This window comes from Canis lupus, chromosome 25, assembly GCF_003254725.2.
Source record: "Canis lupus dingo isolate Sandy chromosome 25, ASM325472v2, whole genome shotgun sequence".
NCBI classification, from domain to species: domain Eukaryota; kingdom Metazoa; phylum Chordata; class Mammalia; order Carnivora; family Canidae; genus Canis; species Canis lupus.
This window is the reverse complement of record NC_064267.1, coordinates 550,865-572,248: the sequence shown is the minus strand read 5'-3', so window position 1 is coordinate 572,248 and position 21,384 is coordinate 550,865. Positions and strand designations below refer to the sequence as shown.

Genomic DNA, 21,384 nt, shown 5'->3' with positions numbered 1-21,384 from the left:
ATTATCTAATTACCAACCTTAAAAAACAGAATCTAGGACTCCTAATACTTATGGCAAAATTACAGATTGGGCGAGGCTCATGGGGGCCTGTTGTAAATGCAAACGTTAAAGGGAATTATGACAGCTCCGCAATGGCCCCCAGCCTCAGTTCCAGGACACTTGGGTGATCTAAGGACATCTTTCCAGGGGTGTTAGAAAACATATCTAACCAAAGACCTAGAGGCAGGTTTTGTAGACACTGACACTGGCTGGCCAATTACCACTGTCCAAAATTACAGTGGGAAAATTGAGACAGAAGGAAATTAAAACATGTATCTCCCAACAATCTGTAATTAAGACAGGACTAAATCTTCCTCTTCCACCTCAGCTCACCCGCCAAATGAAGCCAAGTAGGCAACGTTTCCAAGACTGATAAAGGAGAGTGGCAACTTCACTGCCTAGAACAGAACAGAAAATGTTAGGAGGGGTGGGGAGATGATGCAGGGAGGGAGGACCAAGGAGAAGACGGAGACAGGATGAACATCTCAATTTAATGCAACCCAAGAAACACTCATGGCATAAGATCTGCACATGGGTCATCCTAAGGCATGTTAACAGGTCACGTGTGCAGTGTTGTCTCAGGCACTTCCCAAGTGGTTTACAGCACCTTGGGATGGTTCTCTCTTCCCAAAAGTCAAATATAGATTAACTATTCATCATATAATGGGATAGATTTGATAGTACAGATTCAGTGGAAATGTACATCTATACATCCAGACTATCTGATGCCAGAAAAGCGGTTTCCTTCCCTTCTCTGCCTATCACCAGTACAAACTGAAGTTAGTAAAAATCTTTCAAGACAGGCAAATGCATTCTTAGAGATTTTTTTAGCTTAAAGACTACAATACAGAGTTGTTTCCATTTAGCTTACTCCCCTCAATGACACTCCTCTTTATGGGCCTTGCTTAATGTGCAACTTGCTCCATGAAGCACAGTACTACTACCATCCTCCAAACACTGGTTAGAACCAGCACAGGCCCCTCCAGCCCTACAGTCTTTTACCACTCTTCTATGCCTATGCCAAAGAGTGACAGGATCCAAAAGCTAGCACAGGCTTTCTCAAGCCACCCTCCCAGAAGCATAGTGTCCCTAGACAAGGGCACTACCAACTGCACTGTGTACTTCATTGGTCATTCCCCAACCACAACAGAAGACTAGGTTTGGAATTCTGTGTTTTGTCAACATAGAGAACTCTAAGTCTTCTGAAAGACTTATTAAAGGGTTAGGACTGGTTAGCTGGGAAAAGAATAATTACAGGAATTGGCTTCACGTACCTGAAGGGAAAATAAATTAAGCTAATTCAAAGTAGCTACCAAATCCAGAACCGGAAGCAAGCCAGGGACAGGGGAAGGGGGAATTATGGGCAAACACATAGGCTCAATATAGAAATAGACTTTACAGCAGTATAAGAAGTAACAGATTCTCAAAATTCCCAAATGACCAACCGGAGCCTTCTGTATCAGGTAGTAGTTATAAAATTTGCTCAAAATAAAACTTCAGGGGAGTCTGGCTGGCTCCATCAGTGAAACATGCTACTCTTGATCTTGGGGTTTAAAGTTCAAGCCCCACACTGGGTGTAGAGATTATTTAAAGATAAAATAAAATAAATCTCCATGATTCTTCATACCTTCATTACACAAAGCTTAATAAACTTGAAAACCCAAGTCAAAACTCAAGACCTAGGAAATAAATGAGAACACAAACACTTTATGGTAATTCTATAAAACGTGTCAAACACTGAATCTTCTACTTCTAACTATCTGAGAATGGGATTAGATCTGCCATTTCCAATGGCAGTAATTAATACAATGGGGTTGTTGTAATGAAGTAAAAATGCACCAGTAAACAGTAATAACCTGTGAAGAAACTTTTCACCTGATTAATAGGTTGGAGAAATGTATTCAAATTGAATAAATTAGGGGGCTGGAAATGAGAAAGAAAGCAAGAAGGAAATGAAAAAGTACAGAAGGGAGGACACCTGAGCTCAGTGGTTGAGCCTCTGCCTTCAGCTCAGGTCGTGATCCTGGGGTCCTGGGATGGAGTCCCACACATCGTGCTCCTTGAGGGGAGCCTGCTTCTCCCTCTGCCTGTGTGTCTCTGCCTCTCTCTGTGTCTCTCTCATGAATAAATAAATAAATAAAATCTTAAAAAAAAAAAAGTAAGGAGGGGGAGTAGGAAATGATCAAAAAGACCCTTTTATATAAGCTATTTAGAATTGTACCCTCAAAACCTCAGACTATGTGGCATCTTCATTTAGTGAATAACTTAGAACAGATCAGACCGACTCCCTACAACCCACATTTTTTACTAATCTACCCCAGGTATCAGCCTAAGATGGGAAATGAGAAAATAAATGATCTTTAAAAAGCAATGGGGGTGGGGGTGGTTCTGTTTAAAGCACTTAGGCAAAAGTGGACTTGTGTGACTCTTAAAAGGGGAAATGCTGCAAAAGCCTGGCTTCAACATTTCCCTCGACCTCATCAAATTTTATATATTGAATTTGATGACAATTCAGAGGGGATAATTTTTGATGGTGGTTCTGACTAATGGTGGTTCAAGAAACAATCACATGTAACAGCAAAACTCTCCTACTCAAGAGAGAAGCGGTATGTTCCCTTTTGCAACTTTCTCTGCTGTTGATAGCATACTTAGAACATAAAAGCATCACAAAAAGACAGATTTTCTTCCTACTATAAATGCAACAAAGAACCTAAAATGTCCAACTAGTCAAAAATTAAACCCAGATCAAAAAAAAAAACTAAATATCGTAGTATTTTAATATTCTGCACTAAATAATTTCATAGGCTCAGACTCCTATAATGAGCATGCCAAGTTTTGAACCACACCCAGCCGAAATAATTAATACACTCTTTGTGCGGTCCAATTTTATTTTTTTTCCTGTCTTCCTCCACCTCTGGTTGAAAGAGCCAAAATGTGTATTCCCCACTCTATCACAGGAAACAAAGCAAGGGAATTCCATCTAAACTGAAGGATGTCAAATTCCCAGGCACAGCCAGGCAGGATGTCAAAGGTCATACCTTATATTTGGCCAAAGAAAAATACTATTAATATTTTATAGCCAGAATGAATAACTATAAATCTGAAAGCTGTAACTTGATGAAAGATGGAAGAGGCATTAAATTCAAAAGTTTCCAAGCCTACACAGGTGTGCTGTCCTAGTGACATTCACGTTCATCTGCAAAATACATGTGGTCTAACAAGTCATAATGCTCTTATCAGTGGGCCCCTAATGGGAGGGCCCTGTGAAGAAAGGTCTGCAGGAAAGTGGCTGCTAACGTATGTCAAGCTAAAGTCACAAAGTAGTAAGCAGCCTGAGGGAGCAGGTGGACCCTGCCAGGAGATGAGCTTCTATGCAAAAGGCAAGTCACAAACTCAAAAGTCTTGCTTAATAAAATTCTATGTCATTTTTTAAAATTTTTTTTATTTTATTTTTTTTTAAGATTTTATTTATTTATTTATTCATGAGAGACACAGAGAAAGAGAGAGAGAGAGAGAGAGAGAGAGGCAGACACAGGCAGAGGGAGAAGCAGGTTCCATGCAGGAAGCCTGATGTGGGACTTGATCCCGGGTCTCCAGGATCACGCCCTGGGCCGAAGGCAGGCGCCAAACCGCTGAGCCCGCTGAGGGATCCCCTATGTCACTTTTTTAAATGAGTCCCTGAAATAGTCTCAGCAAGCCTCCCAGAAACATGCTTAACAGAGCATGTGACTAAAGGGAGGGCTCTCCATTTCAAATCCCAGGGGTATATTCACAGGGATCACAAAGAATTTAGTCAGGAAAGGAATCCCTCTGATTCATTACCTCAGAATCTGAGAGGTTTAAAGTTTTAATTTTATGCCTCTGACACCTTTACTTCTTCCTCCCAGTCCTCTTTAAAAGTTATCTGAAACACAAATGGAGGTGGGAAGTGTGAATGAGGCTTAATTGGAAGCCCTGAGCTGTCAATCGAAGTAGAATGATCTCAGCTCTGGACTTCCAGGACTGAATGTGTTTTCCCTTTTTTCTTCTTGCCTTTTATACAAACACAGGCGGAAGTCAAGTCATGGTTAGTCTAAGAACCATAGACATCAACAGCTTGTCTTTGATTAACTTCATCACAAAAAATATTAAACAGGGTCTAAGAATCTATGAATACATTCAGCATCTGACATAACCCAAGATCATTTACAGTGTTCAACAGAATTACATGGCACAGCAGTCATTTTAATTTTTTTTCTTTGAAATACAATTTATAAGCCATGCAATTGAATGGTAATGAATTCTGAAACGAATGGTAATGAATTCTGAAAAGGACTTTCAAACATGCACCCTTCCCAGTTTCTGGATCAGAATGAACAGCATACATGTGAATTACATATGTGTCAACATAATACTCTCTCCATTTTATTCTCTCTTCCCTATTTTCTACCTTTAGATCAAAATAAAGCAAACACACTAAGAAATGCAATGGCAGGGGATTCCTGGGTGGCTCAGCGGTTTAGCGCCTGCCTTTGGCCCAGGGCACGGTCTTGGGAGTCCCGGGATCGCATCCCACGTCGGGCTCCTGGCATGGAGCCTGCTTCTCCCTCTGCCTGTGTCTCTGCCTCTCTCTCTCTCTCTCTCTCTCTCTCTGATATCATGAATAAATAAATAAAATATTTTAAAAAAGGAAATGCAATGGCACAAACTATAATATTCAAACTACTCTCTCTATCATGAATAAATAAAATATTTTAAAAAAGGAAATGCAATGGCACAAACTATAATATTCAAACTACTTATTAAATGGCTTGAAAAACCCAACTAAACTGAAAAAAAATTACTCCAGAATATTTACTTCTGAGTTGGACACCACAGTGAGAAACTCAAGTTAGAAAGATCGTGAAGAAAGGCAGTCTCTGAAAAAGTGTAAAAAGATGGTGTGGGGACTAGCCCTCAAACACAGGGGGTCCATCTAAACATCCAAGTGTGAGCTGGGTAATTCTAAAAGCTGTGACAGCCATGCTTCTATATTTCTATTTTTGTAATCCTAAATCTGCTTTGTTGTTATTGTTGTTGTTGTTGTTTTTTAAGTTTGTTCTCTGTATAACCATTCAAAGATACCAAAATGCCATTTCAAGAAAACATCCCTGGAATACTGGGATATAATATTACAGCGCTCCTAAAAAGCACAGTGATCACAGCTGGGGAAATATCCATTATAGAACCAAAAAAGATGATGTACATCACATCAAAACACACACCTAATTACAGGAATTTTTAACCTTAATACATTTCCTTAGCATTTATTTTTTAATTTTCCCCAATACTCCAGAAGAGAAAATAGCAATAAAAATCATCTGGTGATCTCTTCTAAAATGTAAAACCATCAAATACTGTGTTTGAAATCAGTATTATATACTACCACCACCACCACCCCCAAAAAAAAACCAGTGTTAGAATCTGAAAGCCTGCATGTTAATGCAAATACGTGTAACAAATATAAACCTAGGCCCTATATAATCAATTCTATTTCATGAATTCTAAGAGGTTCAAGAAAGCATTTGAGACACACAGGTAACAGAAGTATAGGAATCTTTTACATTCAACGTATGCAAATGTTATAACGGGACACTAAAAAGAAAATTAGGAGAGACCAATTAAGCCCCAGATTACATAAAAGTCAGCATGATGGTCCACAGGAAGCTTTCACATTCATTGCATGTAAATTTCATGATGGCCCGCATATCTACCCATCCAGAGAGAAAAGGTTTATTACATTGAAATTCAGAGAGATGCAATCAGCTTGGTAGCCAGTACACAAACAACCTTAGTTGATATTTACAAGTTCTGCAAGTTCCCCTCTGCCTCCACCCCTCCCCCCTTCAAGGCTGGCCCCAAAGACTGAGAGAAAGGTCCCCAGATGCAGACAGGTGACATATCTTGCTTTAAAATAGGTGGGTTTCTCCTACTTTCAAATCACAGTATAGTGGGCTGAACCTGACACTAAAACTTCACTGGTGTGACAAACTGATGATTCTGCAAATTACATGTCACGAATTCAAGAAACTACATCACCTCTGAAACAAAATTAGGGGACTGAAGACCGTTATCTTGATGCATTTGTCCTGATGTAACCCTACGCTTAAGGTTATATGAGAACAAGAGGAAAAAAATTACTTTCATGTCAAAATAGTACAATAAAATCCACATTTTGACTGTCACTACCTCAAGAATCTGCCAAAATAAGAGCCTCCAGCTAAACCATATGCAAACCATTTCCTTTGACCTTGCTTCCAAGCAACAAACCGTCTAAGGTATTTGATATTTACTTGTATAGACCATTCCCAAATATTTATGTGGTTATTTTGTTTTCAAGCTTTGAAGGACACATAATATTTAAACCCTAGGAATTATGTAATTCGCTGTAATTGCTCTCTTCATATTCTATTTGAAATCCAAACCCATTTTTTTGTTTAAAGATTTTACCCATTTATTCATGAGAGACACAGAGAGAGAGAGAGAGACAGAGACACAGGCAGAGGGGAGAAGCAGGCTCCACACAGGGAGCCTGACGTGGGACTCGATCCTGGGTCTCCAGGATCAGGCCCTGGGCAGAAGGCGGCGCTAAACTGCTGAGCCACCCGGGCTGCCCAAACCCATTTTTTCCCCCCAAAGAATGTAGGGTAAGCCCTTTTTACTCTTACCCTCCCCGCCACTGAAAAGATAAAGACCTTCCCATTCTGTATGCAGGGATTTCTCACCTAGACAACAAGACGGATCTTCCGTCAAGACACCTGTGGCAGGCTTCTGGGCGTGGAAATGGTAGAAGCAAAGCACTAATTTTCTAGATTAAAAAAGGAAAACTAAGGACACCTGGCTGGCTCAGTCAGCAGAGCATGCAACTGTTGAACTAGGGATTTTGAGTCCAAGCCCCATGGTGGGCAGAGAGCCTACTTTTAAAAAAGAGGAGGGGGACTGGTAGTGGGAGAGAGCAGGGAGGAGTTGAGGAGGCAAAGCTAAGTGCCTCCGGGGCCCTCATAACTATTTGAGAGGTACTGAAAAGATCTTTATCTGCCCACATAATTCAAGCTGGTTCTCCTCTTCCTCCTTCCTTCATTAGGCCTCTCTCTTGGCTAGAGTCCAAATAAGACTTAGAGGGTTAATCATGCTCTTAGAGACTTTCCTACTGCAGTTATAAAATGCAACCACCAAGATCCCCTCCCCTTCCTGATGTCAGGTTCATTTAACTACTTTCAAACTGTTAACTCAGCAAACCAATAATTGGAGGCCTCTCAGAGCAGTGCAAAGGCAGCTCTGTAACAACTTCAGGATCATGGTTGTAAAGAGAAAAACATTTTTTCTCAACTCTAATGTTTATCAGATCCCTAATATAATAAAAGAAAGATTCATAAAACCATGACCCATTTTTCAGATTTGGGAGAAGTGGCAATTGAGAAAAATCTGTTTATCCAAAAAAGGTGTTGAATCAAAGAAAACAGGCCACCACCCCTTCTACTCACCGTCTTTCTAACAGCTCTGCTTTAATCAGAGGAGTTAAGCAGCATCTCCAAGCCACTAAGGTCACAAGATCAAGATCAGCTCAGTAAGTTAAGCCACAAGAAGTGACACACCGTAACTGAGACCACTATCATGTAGGGGGAGAAGTTAATCGAGGCAGGAAAAGATCTTCTTTTCAGATCTCAACGATCCACACAGAGATGCTGGAACCAGTCACAGTGACAAAGGCAGCACCTTGGGACATCCACATCTGTGGCCAGCAGGAGTGTGAGGAGCAAGGGTTGTTGGAGGTAAGGGCACATCCCAGATCACAGGTGCTGCAGTGCATACCAGTGAACCACCATCCCTAAGAATTCAAGAAGTCCTGTGACTCAGTAAGGAAAGGCTACCTTGAAAAAAATGACTGTCCTCCCATAGATCTACAAAATGGCTCTGCCTCTCCTCCCAGGAGATGAGACCCCATACTCCTCCCCTTCAAAATCAGAACTAAGGGACACCTAGGTGGCTCAGGGGTTGAGTGTCTGCCTTCAGTCCAGAGCGTGATCCTGGGTGTGATCCTGGAGACCCAGGACCCAGTCCCACATTGGGCTCCCCGCATGAAGCCTGCTTCTCCCTCTGCCTGTGTCTCTGCCTCTGTGTGTCTCTCATGAATAAATAAAATCTTTAAAAAACAAACAAAAACACAAAATCAGAACTAAGATAAGACACAAGTTAAAGAATGAAGATGTTTTACATCTCTCTCTACTTACAGAATGAAAAGACCAAAGATGAGCTGCAATTTTGAACCTCGCTTATCTACAAACATTAACAGTGGGGGATAAAACAGATTGGCCAATTACAGATTTCCTAGTTGCTTTTGACTAGTTTACCCTGACATCACTAGCAATCACACAGGTGCAAAATCCTGGTGTGATGTGAAAGCTGTTTTGTCCCCGTGGAAGGTAACTTACACATTTAATAAAACCTCATAGTATGAGGTTCGGTTTGTTTCCCTGTCCCTCACTTCCCTGTCCCCAAACCTTTTACAAGACATGCTGTCTGTATATATTACCTACAGGTATGTATATACAACTAAAATAGCTTTCTACATTTCTCCAACACTTGTTATTTCTAACATGGCTAATAGTTTTTATAGATGTGTATTTGTGCCTTTTGCTATACCCCAATACATTTCCTATTGCATATATCTTTAAGTTCTCCGTAAGCTAGCGTGGCTCACTCACAAGTATTCAGAATGCATTAAGTTCCGTATCTGCCTGGTATCACTTTTAGGTTTAGCATATCCAAATTTAACTTCCTGTGGATCCAATGAAGTATCTCATTATAGCCTCCATTCCTACACTAAAGTCAGTGTTGGTAAAGACATATAATATAAGGAGAAAGCTATGAAGGAGTTCTAGTATTTAGCTAAGGCAATACTAGAACTGATATTAAATTTTATTTTTTTAAGATTTTATTTATTTATTTATTCATAGACACACACACACACAGAGAGAGAGAAAGAGAGAGACAGAGGCAGAGACACAGGTAGAGGGAGCAGAGAAGCAGGCTCCACGCAGGGAGCCTGAAGTGGGACTCAATCCCAGGTCTCCAGGATCACCCCCGCCTCCTTGCGCTAAACTGCTGGGCCACCGGGGCTGCCCTGATATTTAAATTTTAAAGCATCTTTGGAAGCCAGTAACTTTCCCTCACAGTGGCCCTAAGTATATTTTAAGATTGCTAACTCTTAACTTTAGAATTTCTCATTTTTTCAAAAAAACAAGAATTATGTTTAACAATGAGCTTTCTTTGTTTAAATCACTCTACTCCCAGGACACAAGAGTATGAAGGTTAGGTTTTGTTTTTAAATAAACTCTACCCCCAAGGTGGGGCTCAAATTCACCACCCCTGAGATCAAGAATCACATGCTCCTCCACTCACTGAGCCAGCCAGACATCCCCCTAAAGGTTAGTTTCAAAGAACAGACCTGGCAGCCCAGGTGGCTCAGTGGTTTAGCGTCGCCTTCAGCCCGCAGGTGTGGTCCTTGAGACTCGGGATCAAGTCCCACATCAGACTCCCTGCATGGAATGGAGCCTCCTTCTTCCTCCGCCTGTGTCTGTGCCCCCCACCCCCGTGTCTCTGATGAATAAATAAAAATCTTTAAAAAAATAAAAATAAAGAACAGACCAAGCAAAAAGCTAAGTATTTTGTGAATACCTACTATTCATATACTTTTCTTGTGAGGGAGGGTGCTGGGAAGGGGTGCAGATGGAGAAGAGACTCCCAAGCAGACTCTGCTGAGCAAAGAGCCAAACAGAATCCTGCAAACCTGAGATCACAACCCGAGCTCAAGCCAAGAGTCTGACACTTAACCAACTGCACCAGCCAGGTGCCCCATGTCTACTATTCATATTAAGTCAATTATGTAATATGTTCCATTACCAAATTCTGTATATGAATTTTAAACCAGATGCAGTACATTCGCTTTATTTGCATTCCATGGGTTTCTATGTTTATGAGCATCTCTAAGAAATTGAATTTTAAAAACTAAAAACTTGGCTGTATTTTCATAATTCCTTTTATTATAAAAACAAAGATATAATTTCATAGAAAAATTTGGTCTAAAAAAGAAAAAAGAAAAATTTGGTCTATCACACTATTATTTTCATAATATATATAAAGTCCGATTTTTTTTAAAGATTTTATTTATTTATTAATAAGAGACAGAGGGATCCCTGGGTGGCGCAGCGGTTTGGCGCCTGCCTTTGGCCCAGGGCGCGATCCTGGAGACCCAGGATCGAATCCCACATCGGGCTCCCGGTGCATGGAGCCTGCTTCTCCCTCTGCCTGTGTCTCTGCCTCTCTCTCTCTAACTATCATAAATAAATAAAAATTAAAAAAATATTTAAAAAAAAAAAATAATAAGAGACAGAGAGAGAGAGACAGAGAGAGGCAGAGACATAGGCAGAGGGAGAAGCAGGCTCCATCAAGGGAGCCTGATGCAGGACTTGATCCCAGGACTCCAGGATCACACCCTGGGCCAAAGGCAGGTGATAAACCGCTGAGCCACCCAGGGATCCCCCATAAAGTCCAATTTTAATCTGACAATAGTCTACCTATACTTTTCAAACTTCCTGTGTTTCATATTATCACTCAGAGAAACTGATGCCTCCCCATTTTCATGCCTTTATGAATGTCAAACCATCACTCTTGAAAATCAATTTAAAGAATAATCTGATGGATTAGAAAAACAGGTGTGCCAATGGATAGATACATGACAAAGCAAGTATAGAAATTAGATAGCAGTTATACAGGTGTTCAATGTAGAATTCTTTCGGGAATCCCTGGGTAGCGCAGCGGTTTGGCGCCTGCCTTTGGCCCAGGACGCGATCCTGGAGACCCGGGATCGAATCCCACGTCGGGCTCCTGGTGCATGGAGCCTGCCCCTCTCTCTCTCTCTCTCTCTCTCTCTCTCTCTCTGATGACTATCATAAATAAATAAAATTTTTTTAAAAAAATGTAGAATTCTTTCAATTTTGCTGAACATATGAAAAATGTTTTTAGAACAGGGACGTCTGCGTGGCTCAGTGATTGAGCGTCTTCCTTTGGCTAAGGCTGTGATCCCAGGGTCCTGGGATGGAGTCCCACATCAGGCTCCCTAGAGGGAGTCTGCTTCTCCCTTTGACGGTGTCTCTTGTAAGTAAATAATCTTTTTTAAAAAGTTTTTTAAATGGTCTTTTGGTTTGGGTTTTTTTTTTTTTTTTTTTTTTAGATTTTATTTAACTTATTTGACAGAACACGCACACACAAGCAAGGGAAGCAGCAGTTGGAGAGGGAGCCTGAAGCGGGGCTCGATTCCAGGACCCTGGGATCCTGACCTGAGCCAAAGGCAGATGCTTTATGGACTGAGTCACTCAGGTGCCCCTGAAAATTTTATAATGAAATCTTGGGAGATTAACATCCCATTTTCAAGGTCCATCTCAATAGCCAATACAGAATACTATTTTTCTGGATGGCATTTAACCCTTTCTATCATGTACTATAGTTACTTATAGGTTATACCATCTCCCTACAGGATCTACGTTTGAATCATTTTTCTATCATTCTGATGCATCTAGTCACACATCATGAGCGTACAGAAAGCTAAAATATAAAAGACCCATGGTTCAAGAAAAATTTTTTCGCAACTATGTATTTACAATATAACAGACAATATAACATGCAGACATCAAATTATAATACACAACAGTGTGAATTAAGAGATCGCCAGGCATTCACTGAGAGAAGGCAAAAATGCCTTCAGGCAGGAACTAAGAACAGACCTGAGCTTTGCAGACTAAGGAAAATTTTTAGAACTTCCAGTAGAGGCATGAGATGACCCAAGTCCTGGGGACAGGACGGTCTAGAATTTAAAGAAACCTAACCTAGGTGAATGACCAAAAAGAGGGAAGTTAACATCTCCAGAGACAGAAGAGCTAACAGACTTGAGGGCACTGAGCAGCAAGAAAAGAGTGTGCTAAAGAGAACATCCAAGTCGACAATTAAGGAAAGGGTTAACCACCTAGACCATAAACACAATCAGGAAACTCAGGATGGGAATCTCATCTCAGAGTAAGAGGAAATATAGCATGCTTCGGTTTAAACATGTTCCATGAGAGGTGAAAGTGGAACATGGATGGCCCTTAAGTAACTGGAAACCAGGACAACAGAGGGAACAAGTTATCTAGAAAAGAACACAAGAAAAAGTCCACAACTTGTCCAGAGGTATCTTTAGGTTTGAATATAGAAGAAAAAAATAATGAGTTACTCAACCAGAGGAGAAGCCAGAATGAAATGAGGATAGTCCAATGTAACTGAGTCCCCAGTAAGAAAGGAAGCAGTGGTCAACGGGAAACTGAGAAAGAAGACTTAGACACTCCCCTGAGCATCCTTAGTGACTTCTTTTTCTTAATATATAAATTTTATTATTTATTCATGAGAGACACAGAGACATAGGCAGAGGGAGAAGCAGGCTTCATGCAAGGAGGCTGATGTGGGACTTGATCCCCAGACTCCAGGATCACGCCCTGGGCCAAAGGCAGGCACCAAACTGCTGAGCCACCCAGGGATCCCCTCATTAGTAACTTCTGACCATAAAGACGGCAAGCTTCAGTAATCCTGAGAAACCAAAAATCGGGGGCCACAGAAGCTCATCACACAGCTCCAGCTCACTTTCTTCTGTAAAAAATATAGCCTGAAATAAAGGACACATGTTGCATTTCTGTCCTCATTTAAAGTAATGCATTAGGGACACCTGGGTGGCTCGGTGGTTGAATGTCTGCCTTCGGCTCGGCTCAGAGAGTGATCCCAGGATCTGGGATCAAGTTCCACATCGAGCTCCTTGCGGGGAGCCTGCTTCTCCCTCTGCCTGTGTCTCTGCGCCTCTCTCTTGTGCGTCCCTCATAAATAAATAAATAAATAAATAAATAATAAATAAATAAATAAATAAATACTTAAAAAAGAATTTAAAGTAATGCATTAAGGTGAAAATTCACTAAATAATAAACTGGAAAGGGACTGCAAATTTAGCTTTCTAATTTTATTTGGCATAATATCAAAACTAGTTCGCTTTTTTTTTTAAAGCTTATGTCAGAGCTATATAAGGATGGATGGGGGATCCCTGGGTGGCGCAGCGGTTTGGCGCCTGCCTTTGGCCCAGGGCGCGGTCCTGGATATCCGGGATCGAATCCCACGTCAGGCTCCCGGTGCGTGAAGCCTGCTTGTGTCTCTGCCTCTCTCTCCCTCTCTCTGTGACTATCATAAATAAATAAAAATTTTAAAAAAATAAATAAATAAAATATTTAAAAAAAAAAAAAAAAGGAGGGATCCCTGGGTGGTGCAGCGGTTTAGCGCCTGCCTTTGGCCCAGGGCGTGATCCTGGAGACCTGGGATCGAATCCCACATTGGGCTCCTGGTGCATGGAGCCTACTTCTCCCTCTGCCTTGTGTCTCTGCCTCTGCCTCTCTCTCTCTCTCTGTGTGACTATCATAAATAAATAAAAAAATTTAAAAAAAAAAAAAAAAAAAGGATGGATGAAAAAGAAAAAAAGGAAAGCATCCCAAAAGCCTTCCAAGTGGCAAGAATAATTCGAACCAAGCCTCAGTATTTGCAGTGCTTAACCGACAAATTTATAAACCATAGGCTGACTGAATGAAGTAAAGTGGGATGCCAATGAGGGGGAGGAGGCTTTAAAAAAACATACGAAATCACTAATGTACAAAAGTCCATGTTCACATTTCATATGTTCCTTAGGAAACCACAAATAAGCAGTAATTCTCTACAAAGAATTTCTGTGTCACTGACATGAGTTGTTAGTCCTTATCAGGAATTAGTAAAAAGGGAGAATTCTTCCAGACTTTGGTATATTTACATACAGCATATCCACTGGAACACAAGCCCTCACACCCCTTCAGACACCAAAATATACACTTCTCAAGTTCATCTGATCCCTTCTGTTTGATAACTGAGGAGAAGCCCATACCAACTTCAGAATTTTGTACACATCAAAAAAAGGTGGTTATCTGACCCAAGGCAGGTCCCAGGGGGTTGTGCCAAAGTCAAGTCTCTACAAGTTGTCACTGTGAAGGCCAAGGCAAATGTTGAAAGAAACAGGGCTAGATCCATTCTGCTCACTTAATATTCCCATGCTCTGTACAACTAAACGCTCCTTTGCTCTCTCCAATTACCACAGGGTTTATACTGCCTCTCCAAGAGGATTCCAGGAAGCCCCAAAGTTACTGCACACATGCAGAAAAGAAAAAAAAAAAAAATCAGCCAATTAAATTCCCATGATGCCAGGTACTGGGTACTTTCCAAGGGCAGAGTGTTCTAGAAAAATGCAAATAATTCAGGCTCTCCAAAGAAATTCCAAGCAAATACAGACAGCTGCTATCTTTAAAAATCATACAGAATTGTAGTCTAGGAGCTTGGATGGAGAGGCACAGAAACAGGCAAAACATTTTCAGCCTATCAGGGATTCTAACTCACCACTGAGTATTCTTTCCGCTCCCTCCGTTTTATATGTACTCTTAGAAAGAGTCCCTGTGCAGCGCATGGTATCTAGCCACATTTGTGTTCAATGCCAATGTGATAGCCTCTCAGTAAGAGGGGGTGGAGAGGTTGTCTCAATGAACTTTAACCTTTTTTTTAAAGTTTACATGAAGGTGCCTGGGTGGCTCAGTCGATTGCATCTGCCTTCAGCTCGGGTCATGATGCCTGGGGTCCTGGGGGTCCTGAGATCCAATCCCTTGTTGGGGCTCCCTGCTCTGTGGGGAGTCAGCTTCTTCCTCTGGCCCTCTCCCCTGCTCACGGGCACCCACGCACACTCTCTCAAATAAATAAAACCGTTTTTTTTGTTTTTTGCTTTTAATTTTTTTATGATAGTCACACAGAGAGAGAGAGGCAGAGACACAGGCAGAGGGAGAAGCAGGCTCCATGCACCGGGAGCCTGATGTGGGATTCGATCCTGGGTCTCCAGGATCGCGCCCTGGGCCAAAGGCAGGTGCCAAACCGCTGCGCCACCCAGGGATCCCTTAAAAAATAAAGTTTACATGATAATTAAGAATGTCTTCTTTCCTGTATTTAAGTGTTTGCCACTCTAAGAAAAGCTGAAAAAAATAAAAAATAGAAATCACCACTCTGGCCACATCTCTCCTAAAGATCTGCCACAAAACCATAGGTAAAATAAAAATAAAATTCTTATAATGGTCAATTAAGGGATTCATACTTGACACCAACACCAATTTTGGAATTACTGAGGGGAAAAAAAGTGCCAGCCATAAGACCGGTTACATTGGTCCCACCTACCTTTTTCAGTCTTCAGCAAATATGATCTCAATTTGGCTGCATAATTCCCTTACTCATTTTTAATGTTCTTACCTCATGCTCCCTTCCCCAATACATATATTGAAATCTTCACTATGCTGTAAAACAAGGTTTTCATCAAGATAATTTCAGTAACAAACTATAAGTTGGCCTCACTGGGAGGCCATTCTGTAAGTTAGTGTGTGCAGCAAGAAAACAGCTGTCATCCCTGCACTAAGGACTGTGGCTATTTAAATCACTCCACCTGCAAATTACAAATCTGAATTACAGAAGATGAATTTTAAAATTAAAAAAAAAAAAAACATTTTTCAAACAATCAGTTGACAGGCCAAATTTAAAGAAACATCATTCCAAAATAAAGAATATCTGAGATATCTGCTAAATTTTTAAGTTGCTTTATTTAAGTCTCATTGTTAATTGTTGAAGCATTCTTTTAACACAGATGCTCCAAATAATGTCAAAACAAAAAACACAAGTCAACTTAAAACTGCCACTGTGGGGGGAGGGGTTGGGGAAACAGAATCAGAGCTCAGGATACTACTTCCCAAGCTCTAGAAAGCTTTCTATGTTGGGGGGGAGGGGGGACCACACGACTGATCTTGGAAATGAAGTTTCAGTATTTATAAATAGTGTACATGGTTTAAAAGACCCCGGGGTTTTCCAAAAGTCTTAGCTCCCACTTTGAGTGTAACCTTACCGACAGTTATAGCCAATATTAAAACAAGTGTAAAGCAGATGTAATGTACTATCACTACAAATACAAAATGCATAACCTGCAAATATAACCAGTGTCCATGGAACTAGTTTATAAACTCTTTAACAGCTTTTCAACTATTCTGTCCTATGCAAATAATTCAAATTCTCTGGCAGCCCCAGGACGTTAAAGCACAAGAAACTATATTTAATTAAAGATTCAGTCTAATTCCCAGTAGTAAATCACAGGAAATATTTAGTTCCAAAGCAGCCTCTCCTCAGTTCTAAAACAGTTAGGTTTTGGTTGATTTGCATTTTAAATTTGATCTTTTTAAGCTAAAAGTCAGAATAAAATTTGTCCCTTTTATGAATCTTTAAAACAGGGATGTTTTTCGAATCTGAGAAACTTGGTTTTAACAAATAACTCATTTTTATGAAAACTGTAACCAGAAGACTAGGTAGGAGTTAGAATACTTAAGGTTGTTTCTTTTCTGCTTAAAATATCCTTTTACTCAAAGTGAAAATGCACTTGCTGTAATCTGACTTGCACCAACGGACTCTCATTACACCTGAAACATTTACTCACTCGAGAATGGCAGCCTGCTCCCTCCCAAAGCCGCACTAAGAGCTGCCACTGGGCCTCCAGCCTCCAATTCTGAACAGATTAAAAGTTCTATGATCACTTAATGAATCTTCTAGCTACGATAAGCATATTCTTAAAGATAAAATTATAATTGCATTTGGGCAAAAAAATTTAGAACTAAGAAACCAATAAAAAAAATAGTTGGGGGCGTGATTTGGCCTTAGAATCTTTTTAAATTTTGGGACCCCCGGGTGGCTCAGCGGTTGAGCGCCTGCCTTCAGCCCGGGGCTGAAGTCCCTGGAGTCCCAGGATCGAGTCCCACATTGGGCTCCCTGCATGGAGAGACCTGTTTTTCCCTCTGCCTATGTCTCTGCCTCTCCCTCTCTCTCTGTGACTCTCGTGAATAAATAAATAAAATCTTTTAAGAAAAAAAAAATAAAGCACTAAAATTTAAAAGTCTAGGTTATATTCCTGGTTAAAGAACACTCTAGTTTGGAATCCCTGGGTGGCTCTGCAGTTTGGTGCCTGCCTTCCGCCCGGGGTGTGCTCCTGGAGCCCTGGGATCGAGTCCCACGTCGGGCTCCCTGCATGGAGCCTGCTTCTCCCTCTGCCTGTCTCTGCCCTCTCTCTCTCTCTCTCTCTCTCTCTCTCTCTCATGAATAAATAAAAATCTTAAAAAAAAAAAAAACACAAAAAAACCCCTCTGGTTAAGGCCATGAGAGGCAAAACTAAACATAATCCCCAAACACTGCCTTCCTCCATCTTGGAGAGGCCCTCCAGCTAACTGAAGTATATTGTATCCATTTCCAAGGACTTAAAAGAACGGTGTAGGCACACACAGTACTTTGAATATCCAAAAAAAATTTTTTTTTCTTAAATGGCAAACTCTGTATAGTAAACGACTCAAGCAGGGTTGATAGATGAGCAAGTCAAGTACTTCAAATGTTAAACTGGATTTCGCAGACAATTCTGATTTTGTGGCTTAAAAGAACACATACCAACCTTCAGAGGAGGACGCACTTTACTTTTTTGAAACACTCGGTAAAACTGCGTATAATGTCTGATAATGAGATTGTAGCTGGTACCTTTACTCTAAAACACATTTTGGAAAAAGTAAAATCCTGGCTCCTTCTCCACGAACTTCACTACGTTATGAGTCACTTGACCTTTCTGACACACATTAGCCACAGACATGACAATGTGTGTAAAACAACCGTGGCGTAACCAACTGAGCAGCAAAGATCGATCTTAACCTTGCCGCACAGTCAGGACAAGGGGTGAGGAAGAAGCTCTCCGCCAAACTTTCCCATCTCTCCCTCCACCTGTGCCCGTGGGAAACGGTCAGCTTCGGAAGGCCGCGCGGGGAACGCACCTCCGGGTGGGCCTCCCAGGCCCGTCCTAAACCCCCGGGTCTTTTCCGCCTCCAAGGACGGAAGTACCTGTCCCCACCCTGAATCCCTCCGGGTCTCCCTCTCTGAAAGGCAGAAAGGGCCGGGCGCCTCATCTACAGTCCTCTCCCGGGGCAGGACGTCCCCACGTTCCTCGGATGCGCACCTCCACTCGGAACTCCCCCGAAACACTTATCACGAAGCCCCCTGCCTCGCCCCTCGCATCCGCACTTCCCAGGCTCGGTAACACTTAGGCGGCAACGCGACAGGAAAGGTACACACACTCCCAGCTCCCGCCACCCTAGGCAGCCTCTCCGCGCTAATTAAAGGCCTCGAACGTGGGCGAGGCCAAGTTTGGGGGCACTTCCTGGCGGAGGGAAGCGCTCGCAGCGCAGCCCCGCGGCCCGGCGGGGAGCGGCGCCCCGCGCGGGCGCGCTGGCCCTTTAAAGGCGCTGTCGGCCTACGCCGGCGGCCCCGCCCCGCCGCCGCGGCCCCGCCCCCGCCCCCGCCCCCGCCCCCGCCCCCGCCGAGGGTCACACTTGAACTTTAGCTCGCCCCGCGCCGCCCGGCGCCCGCGCTCCGCAGGCGGTGGCCGCCTCTTAGCACGTGTTGGATGCGCTGTTCGGGTTCGGCGCGCCCGGGACCCCGGCCCCCTGTACTCGAGGCCACTCCGCATGAAACCAAAACAAAGCAAAACGTACGCCGGCCTCCAAAACTGCGCTGCCAGCCCCCGGGGCCGGCTCGCGACCCGTCCCCTGCACCTACAGCTCGGTCACCGGGCGGCGGGGCCCCGAGGAGCCTCGCCGCGCCCTCCTCCGCCCCGCGCGGCGGAAACAGCTCTGCGCGCAGCCCAAGGCTGGGGGGACGCGCGCCGCGGCGGCGGCGGCGGCGGCGGCGGCGGAGAGGAGCCGCCCTCAGCCCTCACGGTCCCGGAGGGAAGGGAGCGGCGGCAGGAGTCCCCCCGGCCGTGGGGCAGCAGCTCCCAGGAAACCGCTTCCTCCTTTCCCTGGCGAACTTTTCTGCCCGCTCTGACGTCCACTTCTAGTACTTTGCCCACTCCCTGATTCTCCGGCGAGCCACCTTCCCCGTCCCGCTCGAACTCTCCCTCGGCGCGCTCCCACACTAGGATTCCTGTGCCCCGACAGGTCTCGGGCCAACCCACGCACATCTGCCGCTTGTGGCGCGCTCCCTGCACGCGCTGCCCGCACGAGGCCGAGCGGGCGCCCAGCTGCCCCCCACCTACCCCACCACGACCTCAGGTGGAGGCGGGGGGCCCCGCGCCCCCGCGCCCCCGCGCCCCCCGCGCCCCCGCCCCGTCCGGCCGTGCGCCCCGAAGCCACTCACCTTCCAGCCCGCCGAGCTGTTGCTGTCACCCTTATCCTTGAAGTAGGGCACGCTCTTGACCATCCACTCGTAGATCTGCGACAGCGTGAGCCGCTTCTCGGCCGAGCTCTCGATGGCCTTGGTGATGAGGTCGGCGTAGGACAGGTTGCCCCACGCGTTGCGCCGGGACGAGCTGCTCTTCCGCGGCTGCCCCGCGAGCGGCCCGGTGGCGGCCGGGGGCACCGGCGGGTGCTGAGACAGCGGCCCGGGTGGCGGCGGCTGCGGCGGCGCCGGGTGCAGGCAGCCCGCCTCCGGGCCCTGGAAGTCCCCGCACAGTCCCCCGGTGGCGGCAGCTGCGGCCGCCGCCGCCGCCGCCACCGCCGCGGCCGCCGCCGCCGCCGCCGCCACGGAGCCCGGCGCCTGCTGGAAGTCCCCGGTCTCCTCCAGCAGGCTCAGGTTGCTCATGAAGTCGGCGTTGACAGCGGCCGCCGAGGCCGAGGGCAGGCCGGCGGCGGCGTCGGGGTTGGCGGCCGCGCCGCCCGACGGCGCCGGGCTGGAGGTGGCCGAGTTGGACTGGCTGAACTCCGGCCTGGGCAGCGGCCAGGTGCACGAGCGCGGCCGGGGCAGCGGCTCGAAGTCCGGGTCGATCTCCACCACCTGGGGCGCTTCGGCCATGGTGACCCCCACCCCTCCCCCAGCCGCAGGAGAGCCGAGGGGTCGAGCGCAGCACGGGGGGCCGAGGGGGAGGGGCGCGAAGAGCCGGCCCGGGATGGGGGGGGCGAGGTCGGCGCCTCGAGACGAAGAAAACCGGGAAGAAGGTGCGGCGGAGTGGAAGCGCGAGCCCAGAACTTAACTTCGCGGGTCCATCACCATCTAAGCTCTTCCAGGTCCGCCGCACGGGCGGGACCGCAGGCCGGAGTCGCCGGGCCGGGCGGCGGCGGGCGCCGCGCTCCTGCCGACAGGGCCGCGGAGCGAAGGACGGACGGACGGACGGACGGACGCCGCGGGCCGCTCGCTCTACCGGTCGCGCGGCCGCAGCGCTGCTGCCTGTTGAATGCGGCGGCGGCGGCGGCAGCTGCAGCGACTACGCTGCCGCCCGACTTACGGGATCTGCCACCGCCCCCCGCCCGCGGCGGCGCGCGCGCCGGCCCGCCCCTGAGTGACAGCGCGCGCGGCCAATGAGCGTGCGGCGCCGCCGCTCGAGCCGCCAGTGGTCGCCCGCCGGGGCGGGGCCGCTCTTCCACCGGGAGGCGGCCGCGGTCGGGGGGGCAGCGGAGTGTTTTTCTCTTTCACACACTCTCTTTTTTTTGGATCTCTGTCATTATTTGCTGGTAACTCTCGAGTGTTTCTGTGAGTCTCTCGCCCTCTCGGCGTCTTGATTGCTACGAGGCGAACCGGCGCGGAGGCGGCGACACTTTGTTTACTCCCGCGGCGCAAAGCCGCGCGCTCGGGGAGCTCGAGGGGAGCGAGTCTCGCTTCGCCTCGACCCGCCGGGGCCCGGAGTGGCGGGGCGGGGGCCGGGGCCGGGGCCGGGGCGGGGCCGGGGCCGGGGGACGCTCCTCGCTCCGCGGGCGCCGGGTGGGCGCGGGAGGCGGCCGCGCGGAGTTCCACTCGATCGCCCCCTTCTCGGCTCCACCCACGATCTTTTTTTTTTCTTGGCAAAGAAACGTGGGGAAGTCGGTGGGTTTGTTTTCGTGTTCTGTTTCCTTTAGCCGCGTCTGTCAGGCCCTCCGGCCTCCGCGCGCGCTGCACAGCGCCCCGCCGCCCGCCCCCGCCCCGCGCCCACCTGTCCGCACCCGCGAGCTGCGCCTCTGCGCTTCGGCCTCACGGGGGACCGGGCGTCCGGCCCGGCGGCCGCCAGTCGGTTCATCCCATTCTCCACCTAAAAGGCTAGAAATGCGGGAAAGGGGCCCAGCGCGGGCCGAAGGCGGCCCCAGCCCACACGCGCGCGGACCCGAGCGCCTCCGGCCAGACCGCGCGCCCCCGGGGGACGTCTCCCGGGCGGGAAGCGCAGAC

The 21,384-nt window shown here is 46.1% G+C and overlaps 1 protein-coding gene across 1 annotated transcript in view; it reads right to left on the bottom strand.

The window, feature by feature from the left end:
* FOXO1 (forkhead box O1) overlaps window positions 1-20,478 on the bottom strand; it is a 104,699-nt gene extending 84,221 nt beyond the window's left edge. Inside the window, exon 1 of the mRNA XM_025462396.3 lies at window positions 19,390-20,478. Coding sequence (XP_025318181.1) covers window positions 19,390-20,043 — 654 coding nt within the window. The 5' untranslated portion in view covers window positions 20,044-20,478. The remainder of the gene's footprint in view (window positions 1-19,389) is intronic.
* Window positions 20,479-21,384: the final 906 nt, after the last annotated feature.